Source organism: Myotis lucifugus, unplaced genomic scaffold, assembly GCF_000147115.1.
Source record: "Myotis lucifugus unplaced genomic scaffold, Myoluc2.0 scaffold_322, whole genome shotgun sequence".
Lineage (NCBI taxonomy): Eukaryota > Metazoa > Chordata > Mammalia > Chiroptera > Vespertilionidae > Myotis > Myotis lucifugus.
In genome coordinates, this window is record NW_005871370.1 from 421,914 (window position 1) to 431,532 (window position 9,619).

At 59.4% G+C, this 9,619-nt stretch overlaps 1 protein-coding gene across 1 annotated transcript in view; it reads left to right on the forward strand.

Annotated features, from left to right (window-relative positions):
- The first annotated feature begins 92 nt into the window (after positions 1-92).
- PITPNM3 (PITPNM family member 3) overlaps positions 93-9,619 on the forward strand; it is an 86,368-nt gene continuing 76,841 nt past the window's right edge. Inside the window, exon 1 of the mRNA XM_023764212.1 lies at positions 93-204. Coding sequence (XP_023619980.1) covers positions 183-204 — 22 coding nt within the window. The 5' untranslated portion in view covers positions 93-182. The remainder of the gene's footprint in view (positions 205-9,619) is intronic.

The window sequence follows — 9,619 nt, forward strand, 5'->3', positions numbered from 1 at the left end:
CCTTTAAGGGAGCGGGACGGAGCTGGGAGGCGGCGGATGCGGTGGCTGCAGCGGAGCGCGCGGGGTGGGGGCGCGGGGCGCGGCGCTCGGAGTCCACTCGGGCCGGAGGCGCCTCGGAGCCGGGGGCCCAGCCCGGGAAGCGCGAGGAGCCGGGCAGCTCAGCGGAGCCCGCCGCCCGGGACATGGCCAAGGCGGGCCGTGCAGGTGAGGGCGGGCGGGCGCCGGAGGGCAGGGCCGAGGCTCGGGGGAGGGACCCGCGCGGCCCGAGGGGGGGCTGCCGGTCCAGGTGAAGCGCTCGCGCAGGTGGGCGGAGGTTCCCGAGGGCGCGGGGGGGCGGCGGCGAGGCCAGACCCCGGCGCGTGCAGAAGGGGTTCGGCGCGCCCCGCGTCCTTCCCGTGCCCACCGTCACCTCGTGGGACACCGGGTCCCCCTCGCCACGGCCCCGCTGGGAAGGGCCAGGGCTGCGGCGCCCTGTCCAGCCAGGCTGTGGGCGCCCTGACCACCTTCCGGACGACCCGGCCGGCCCGGGCGCGGGGCCGAGGGGCTGTCCCGCGGCCGCCGCTCCACGCCCTGCTCCCCAAACCGGGGCGCCCCCCCACGTCCTGCCACTCGCTATCTCCAGGACGCGACAGCCCCCCGCCCCCAGCTCGGGCAGGAGACCGAGGTTTCTTCTTGGCAAGGGGGTTGCCCCACGCCGCATCCTGGTGACCGTCCCGCCCCCTCCCCCCATCGGACCCGGAGGCAGAGCCTCAGGTGCGGAGGTCTGAAGGTGCCACCCCTTCTGGGGTCCGGCGGGGCGCTGCCCTCCCTCCAACTCACGCAGTGTAGCCTGCGGTGCGGGGAAGTGGGCGTTAGTCATTCGTTCACTCATTCAGCCAGACGTTCATTCACCAACATCTGCTGTGTGCCAGGTCCTGAGCTGGCACTGGGGATGGGATGAGGACCAGACTCTGCCCCTGTTTGCACACTGTGGGCCGGCTGGTGCCCTGGGAGGCTCAGGTTGAAGAAAGCCCACAGTGTGGGCAGCAAGCCGGGTCTCAGCAGGCTGGCTGGTGAGGCTGGCATGTGTGAATAGATCTGCCATGAACTCATAACCAACCTGTGACGTTGGCAGGTGCCATGCCATCCCCTGGGACCAGGCGTTGGCCTGGCACAAACCCCACCACTCTACCCGTAAGTGATGAAAGTGATGGAATGCATGAATGTGTGAATTCATGTGTATACATACTCAGCGTGCATACCACCCGGCTGTGTGTGAATCCACTGCGCCCCGCAAATGCTGCCCCGGACCCTGGACCCGGTTCAGATCTCCCCTGAGTACCACCGGGGTGTATGATTTAGCTGCCTGAGAATAGATTCCCATTCTGTCCCCCAGGAGTCCTGTTGGGGTGGGGCAGGTTGTGTGAGACACAGCAAGAAGGGAACACATTTAAACACCCCCTTTCTCACTTCCCTCCCTTCTCCCCGCTGGGGGAGGCACAGTGAGATGACACCATTGGGGCTGGGAAAGGTTCTCTCTCTCCTTCCCCCACTGAGCTGGGTCCTTACCCAACTTCACTCCTCCCAAAGGGCACAAGACAGGGTGTGTGTCCGCCTACCGCCTCTGCTCTATGTGGGCATGTGTGTGCACGCAAGTGCCCACCCCCGGGCACAGATCACCTGCCTGGGCACTGCCATCACAATAGCTGTTAATACTTACTGCTTGTCCCAGGCACCCGGTGGAGTAACAGGAAATGTTACTCTCCCCTCTCAGAAACATCTGGCAGTAGACACGCAGAGAAATGGCTCCCTCCAGGTGGCCCAGAGGGTCTGGGCAGAGCCTGGACGAAGACCAGCTCTGTTGGACTCTCAGGGCTCTCAGGGGTGGGGTTTCTCCATCTGTGTCTGGATAGGTCACCCCTCCTGGAATGGGGGTGCTGGCTCAGTCCCTCTGCCTTGGCCTGTGGGTCCTTTGGTCCCTAGGCTGAGAGTCCGTGGGAATGTGTTCCAGTGACAGGTGGAAAATACGGCCCTGCTCCGAGCATCAAGCAGTTTGTCTTTCGTGCTGCAATTTCACGCTTGGCCCTTTCCCTCGGGGCGGCACAGACTCCCCTCCTCTGTGGATCGAACTGTCCGTGCTCAGCTGCCACCCCAAGCAGCCTGTGGGCTTGACCCCAGCAAAATCGGATTACTCCTTTCCTCAGCTCTCCCACGCCACTTTGCATTTTGCAAATGTCCCTCTTCTTTAGGCTCCTAAACCTACTGAATTGAGACAGCACACAGTCATGGGTGTACGGGGGTGACATCTCCCCCACTGGCAGAGTCTCTGAGAAGAGACTGATGAGTGTTAGAACAGAGCGAGTCCTTGGAGACAGGAGCTCAAGTCCCTCGCTTTACAGCGAGAGAAACTGAGGCCCAAGGAAGGGAGGTAACACAGAGGGGATGGCTATTCAGGACCATCTTCCTCGCAGGGACAGAGTGATGGTCAGAAATGGTCAGGCCTGGCCTTCACTCTGGGGACAGATGCCATTAGAACCAAGGGAGGCTGAAGGCCAGGGGCAGAGGCTGTGGGAACTGGCCTGTGAGTGAGGTGCTGCCTCTAAAAACCGGCCAGGGACCACCTACTGAGGGAAGAAGTAGGGGTTTGGGCCCCAGGGCCACCACAGGGCGTGATGCCAGGGTCATCACAAGGTAGTCTGGTGAGTGGCATCCTCAGACTCCCAGCGGGCTCCGCCTGAGCAGCCAGCCATGGCCGTGTCCACTGTGCCAGACTCGAGCTGAAGGGGGGCAGTGAAGGCACTGCCACGTGCCTGGAGGCCCCGGGTACAAGAGAATCAGGTCCCAGGCAGGATGGGATCCATCGTGGAGGGTGAATCCCAACGGGCTATTTCTAGCTCCCAACCTCGGGGGGGTTTCAGTCACACGGACCAGGATCACTGTGGTGCCCGCTCAGTCTCGAGAGGAAAGGGGAGGGAAGGAGAGCCCTTGCCCTGACGGTGCTCTCAGTTTGGGACAAAGGGGGAGAGAGGCCCACCTTGGGGATGAAAGGCTGCTGTAGGGAGGTGGGGCCAGGGGTGGGGAAGGATCTAGGACAGTGATGGCGAACCTTTTGAGCTCGGCGTGTCAGCATTTTGAAAAACCCTAACTTAACTCACATATAGAAATTTTTTGGTATTTGCAACCATAGTAAAACAAAGATTTATATTTTTGATATTTATTTTATATATTTAAATGCCATTTAACAAAGAAAAATCAACCCCCAAAAAATGAGTTCGCGTGTCACCTCTGACACGTGTGTCATAGGTTCACCATCACTGATCTAGGAGGTCCATTTAGTAAATGGTGATTTGCAATAAGAGCTCCCTATGGGCTCCCTATGGGCTAGTGCAGACACAGAGGAAGCCAATGGTGGCCTGGGATGGAGAAGACTGGATTTCTTAGGAGTTGGGCCTCAGAGACTAGCAGAATTTGGACAGGAAGGTGGCAAGGGGCAGGCTTCCAGGTGGGACTTGAACAAAGGCTAGGGGGTTGGAATGGGACAGAGGTTAAGTGTGGAGGGACGGCTGCCGGTGGGAATGGCATGCGTGGGCAGGAGATGCCCCAGGGTGCAGAAATCTGTCTGGCTGGGATGGGGGTTCCTACAGGGGTGCAGATGGCTGAAAGGAACTCGGGGGAGCATCGAAGACAGAAGCAACACAGTGAGATTTGGGTGTTTCGACAGGTCCCTTTGGCTGCCACCTGAGGGCTTCTGGGAGGGAGGAGAGAGGCTCTCCCAGGCTGGGAAAGGTTTGTTCTGGTTCCTGCCAGGCTTGCTGCCCCTCCCTTCCTCTCTACGGCCCTGGGGCCCTCCCTCTACACCCCAGCAGGCTGGCAGGGTAAGTGGGAGGCCCCTGGCCAAGCAGGAAGAGAGGGAGCAGCCAAGAGGGTCTTGGAACCTCTCAAGCTGGGACAGGACCGTGTGGAGAGGCCGGGCTGGGGCTGCAGGGCTGGGCCTTCCAGGCTGGAGGAACCAGTTTGCTCCCAAATGTTGGCCTCTGTTCTGAGGGGAGGAGCCAGCAGGCTGGAGTATTTGGAACCCAGTAATTCCAGTCAATAAAGTCCTGATCCTACAGTGGCACAGCTGGAGGATGTGTCCAGATGCCCATTTTCCAAACCCTTGTCAACAGGGGGACACTGAGGCCACAGAGGGAGGTGGTGGCAGAGCTGGGCCTACAACCTGCCTTTCTGGAGTCTCACTTTGGACCTTGCTCAGCTGAGTCAGCTGCCCTCTCACCATCCAAAGCCAGAGCTCCTCCTGGGCCCCCCTGCACCTTGGTTTGGGGAAGGGGGAGTGGCCCAGTGTCTCAGAGGAGGGGATGTCTGGAAGCTGGGAAAGGGACCAGCACTGGGCTTCTCAGGACGCTGGGTAGGTGCCAGGGGACTGAGGCAGGACTCCCAGGCCCAGGGTATCAGGATTGCTTTGGGATGCATCTTGGGAAGGGCATCAAGCTCTGCAAGATTATACGTAAATTCACCTGCTCAGGTGCCAGGGGGAAGGCTGAGGCCACATTGGATGCCACTGTCCTGACCCAAGGCCTCTCTAAAATCTGCCTCCGGGAAGCCTTTGTCCCTGCAGACCTGGGGGTGCTGGAGCTGGGCAGGCCTGTTCCTGGCCGAGTTACCTGTCCCTGCAGACCCTCAGGCCACAACAGGCCCCAGCTGGAGACCTTTGCGGCCTCAGCCCTGGCTGTGGTGTGATTGCAGAGTCAAGGACAGCGCAGCTCCAACAGAAGCCCCACCTCAAGCCTGTGACCCTGAGCCCAGAATCCCCTGTCCCTGTGGAATGAAGGCCCTTGTGGCCTGGCTGGGGTTTGGGAATCCGGTGGAGGAAACAGAGAGTGAGGACAGGGGTAGACTCCCCCTTGTTGGGGCTGTGTCTGTTGCATCGGCCAGAAGGTGTGGTGTTTTCTCCCCTACCTTAGTATCCTGTGACAGTTCGTGGCTGAAAGAGGCTGGGAGGTCTTCCAGTCTCCCTGGCCATCGTGCAGGGTGGGAAACTGAGGCCAGAAAGGCAAAGCGTCCTTCTCTGGGGTCTTCAAGGACCAAGAGTGTGACCTCCCAGAGACCAGCGAGGCTCTGAGGACTAGGGACTCCGGGATCCAGGCTTGTGAGAGGGAGGACCAGGTCAGGGATTAGCATCCTGAGAACAATCTGGCTCTTTGCTTGGCAGCAGTCCTCCACATGCTCTCCTGTCCAATGGACCAACAGCATCCCTTTAAGGTAGGGCAGATGGTATTCCCATCTTATGGATAAGAAAACTGAGGCCCAGACGGGTTAAGTGTCTGGGTCTGGAATCCCACATAAAGTTAGAGGCAAAGCGGGAACCAGCACTTAGGTCTCTTCTACTCTTGGAGTCTACATGTCTAAGAGTTAAATTGGGCAACAGGGAAGAGAGCCCGCTCTGTCACTGGTTGACCTTGAACTGCTCCTCCGGGCCTCAGCTTTCTCATCTGTAAAAGGGGGAGGGAAGGGAAAGACTTGGGGAGTCTGAATGAGCTTTAAGTCAGCTCTGGCTCTAATAATACTGCTCCTTTTTTTGGCTTTCCTCCCTGCCGGCTTTACTATGCCTCCAGGGGCCTCACCTCCTCCTCTCTCTAGCCCACAGGACCCTCCCCAGAATGGTGGTGAGAGATGGGGAACAATTCGGGTGCTGAGGGCTTAGACATAGAGAGCACCTGGTCCCAGCTGAGCAACCCTGGGGTGTCAGAGCCCCCAGGGGAAGGGGTGGGAGTAGCAGGGGGCAGAAGGCAATGCGTAACAAGTGAGTAAAAATCAAATGAGATCTGAGCTCCCCACCCACTCCCTCAAATCTCTCTATACTCTTGCTTCTAAAATTCTTGTTTTCTAAGGAGAAAGAAAATGCTAAATTGCACCCCATTTCACAAAGGAATGAGAGCCTAGTGAGACACTCGGGAGGTAATGCCACCTCCTTTGCTCCTGTGCCTGGAAGGGCTGTGCAGCTGCGTGGCCACCAACCCCCCTGCCAGAACATGTGTGGAGGGATGGTGAGTGTTGAGCCTGCTGCCTGTCAGTGGCTCCGGGTCGGGTAGCGTGGTCCCTGCAGCGGGGCTCACCCTGCTTCCCCCGGGCTCTCTCCGGGGCTGCATTTATGAGGTTCACTTGGGAATAGGGCCCTGGCTCAGGCTGGGGCCAGGCTGAGAGCCTGTGTGGCCACATCAGGGCTTGGTTCAAGACCTGGGGTGGCATGTAGGGGCTCGGGCTCAGGCCTGTCCTTGGGGGTGAATTCAGGACCCGGGGTGAATTCACTGCCGGTGAATTGTGGCTGTGGGGGGCGAGGTCAACGCGTGTGGGCAGGGCTGGCAGGGAGCAGGTGCCTTTGCATCTGGAAACCAGAGTTCTTGGGTGGCAAGCTGTCTCTCTAGGCGTCTCGGTGAGGTTCTTCTCCGAGGCCGGGGAGCAGGGGAGGGCGCAGATGGCGCTCTGCCAGGGGAAGGTGCGAGGGGGTCTGGGCACCCCCTTCTGTGAGGGTCAGCCTGTTTATTTGCAGACCTGGGGCAGGGGAGGCCAGCGAGGAGGTGTTTCTCCTTCCCAGATGACCCGTTATTCTGGAGGGAGGGGAAGCCACCGACTGGGAGCCAGGGATGCCAAACAAGGGTTGAAAGCAAAAATAGAAACGCGCCGGGCTCGGTCTGGGAGGGGCGCTGAGTTCTGGCGGATGAGAGACCTCTTCTGAGCGGCTGCCGCCGATGCCCTGTTTGCTCGGCTCCCCGTGTTTGCTGAGCACATCCCGCCCTGCGCTCCTGGCTCCTCTGGGAGAGACCTAGGTGTGCGCACCGAACTGGGAGCGCTCAGGAGTCTGTCTTCCGGAGGTGTGGGGCGTCTGGGCCGCCCATCACTCGCACACCTCTGACCTTTTCTGGACCGCTCCTCCTGGGGCTTCCTTCTCTCTCCCCACCCCCACTCCCCGCCTCCTGCCTCCCCTGAGGCTGGTCCCAGCTGAGCAACCCTGGAATCATCCCCAGTGGTAAAAAGCTATTTTCAGCTCTCCTGTTACTGCCCAGTGGGGGGTGGGGTGGGGGTGGTGGTGGTGATGTTTATCCCTTGCTGCCTGTGTGTTTCCTTCTTGTACAGTGTAATCTGAAGCAGCCATGAGAGCATTATGCAGCCCCGCCTCTGGGGTCCCTCCCGGCTGGCAATTCTCAATTCCCTGTGCTGGGATTTGGCACCAAATGGAGAGCCTGGGGAGAGAGGCAGCCGAGGCCCCATCTTTGCTTAGTAGCAGCCTGGAGCGGCAGGTGGTAGGAATGGCCCACGGGAGCCACCTAGGTCCTGGCTGGTGGAGGGCTGCGTGCTTCAGGCTCACGGTAGCCTTTGGTGCCCTTACCAGAAAGCTGGCTCACTCATTGAGGTGGGGGAGTCTCTGAAAGCGCTGTGGGGGGCGAGGTCAATGTGTGTGGGCAGGGCTGGCAGGGAGCAGCATTCTCCATGGAATCTGTGACCCCCACCAGGCCCCCACAAGCCTCCGTCCCCACTTCCCAAAGGTGCCCTGAGTTGATTGGAAGGAGTGCCTTCCTGTGGATGCTGAGGGGGGCCCTCTGTCCCCTCTTTTGGGGCTCCCCCTGCTCCCAGCTGCCCTCCTGTGGAGCCCGCAGGTGGCAGAGCCATCGGTGGCAGATGCTGTGGGAGCTCCCTTTAGAGGGAGGAGAAAGTGTCTCCCTTCTGGAGCAAGAGTCTGGAGGGACCGAGAGGGGACATCTGGGGCTTGGGAGACTTGTTCCAAGTAACTCAGAACTGTTGGGAGCCGAGTTGGCAGAGCAAATGAAAGTACAATAGATAGCCAAAGCTATTAATCACTAATTAGTTCCTCAATAAGGTAATTAATGGGTATTTAAATGGCATATTTATGAGATACCAGCAGGTCTTCAAAAAGCACATCTTTTCCAAGGCAACTGATTTGGCCAACTGTGTCCTGCTGGGAGGCGGGACCCTCATCCCACTCAGCCCACCCGGGAGCAAGAGCGGGGCAGGGGGCAGGTCAGCTTCCTCCTCCCAGCTTCCCCTTTCTCATCTGCGAACAGGGATCACGGCCCTTCTGTACTGACCTCGCTGGGCTGTTGTGGAGACAATAAGAAGTGAAGGCCACGCAGATGCCTGGCAGGGGTGGGAGACGCCGTGCGGATTCAGTGCTGGCCCTGAAAACATCCTCGAAGTGATTGGCGAGGCCCCTTGATGGCGCCTCGTGCGGCTTAAGGCCAGGGTCGGGCTGGAGTCATTGTTCGGTGGGTTGCAAATCTGCGGCTGGGTCTGATTAACCTCCTAGCTTGGTTTGAGATTGGGGCTGTGGCCTGATCTGCAGCTGGGTCTCAGCATGTCCGGGGATCATGCTTGTGCCTTGATCTGTGGCCAGCTCAAGGTTGGGGCGGCGGCCAACCTCAGGATGATTCTGCAGCACGGACACAGCCTCAGTCCTGAGCCCACCGCTGGGCCGATGGAGCTGCCCAGTTGCCCCAGAAGCTGGTTTCCTTCCGGGCCCTGCAGGATCTGGGCTCCAGGTGCTGGGAACCCCAGCAGACAGGCCCTCCTGGGACTCCTGGCATGTCCCCTGAAACAGCCTAGCACACAAGCTCATCAGTGGCGCATACAGCAGTTTGGGAGATAGTTAGGACGTGTTTCTATAGCAACCAACCCCCAACCAGCACTGGTTTCCTTCAATAATGCCTTTTTCTAGAAGCAGCGTCTCCGGGCCTCTCCTCCCTCCCTGGGTGGCCCCGCAGCCCCTCAGCATGGGCTGGTTGGCCCTGGATGGGTCTGGTCACCACACTCATCCTGACCCCGAGCGGGAGCCTGCGGACCTGCTCTATGGGACACTTCCCTGGGAGGCCTCCTGAGATCTGGCCCCTGCTGGGCCATGCTGAGCATAACAGCAGCTCTCTCTGTGCCCATCCCTGGACCGGGAGAGGCTAGGGGCCTGGAGAGGTTCTTACCAGGTGTCTGCCATGAGGAAGCCCACAGCTCAATGGGGCAGGCAGGCCTGGACCCAATCTGGGGATAAGTGAGCACAGACAGGATGTTTTGGGATGTAGCTCAAGGTTTGGGGGGCAGGCGAGACACAGCCCCAGGCAGCTATGCTGGAGAGGGGACCAGCCAGGCAGCAGGAGCACCTCATGGGCATCAGGGCAGCTTCAGGGAGAGAAGGCAGTTCCTGTTTTGCCCTCTAGGCTCCCATTCCAGGACCTCAGGAGGAGAGGGGCTCACCCTTGGGAGTCTCCGCATAGGAAAGGACCTAAGAAAGGCCTGTGGGTAAGCACGATTATGTTATTTAACAAACCCTCTCTTAGCACTGAGTGCCAGGCATTATGCTAGACCTTTTCCAAATACTCAATCATTTCATGCTCATAGCAACCCCGTGTAAGTACTATTATTACTCCCATTTTACAGAGGAGGAAACTGAGGCACGGAGTGCGGACAGTGACATTTTACTAAGAGCATCACTGATAAGTGGGCAGAGCTGGGATTTTGAACCGGGCCCCAAGTGGGAGTGGGAGTGGGGGGTGGGGCAGTGGTTCACGTGAGAGAGCAGGAAGGCCAGCTCCCAGAGGAGGGCAGAGAGGGAGGGCCTCAGGCAGACTACACAGCTCAC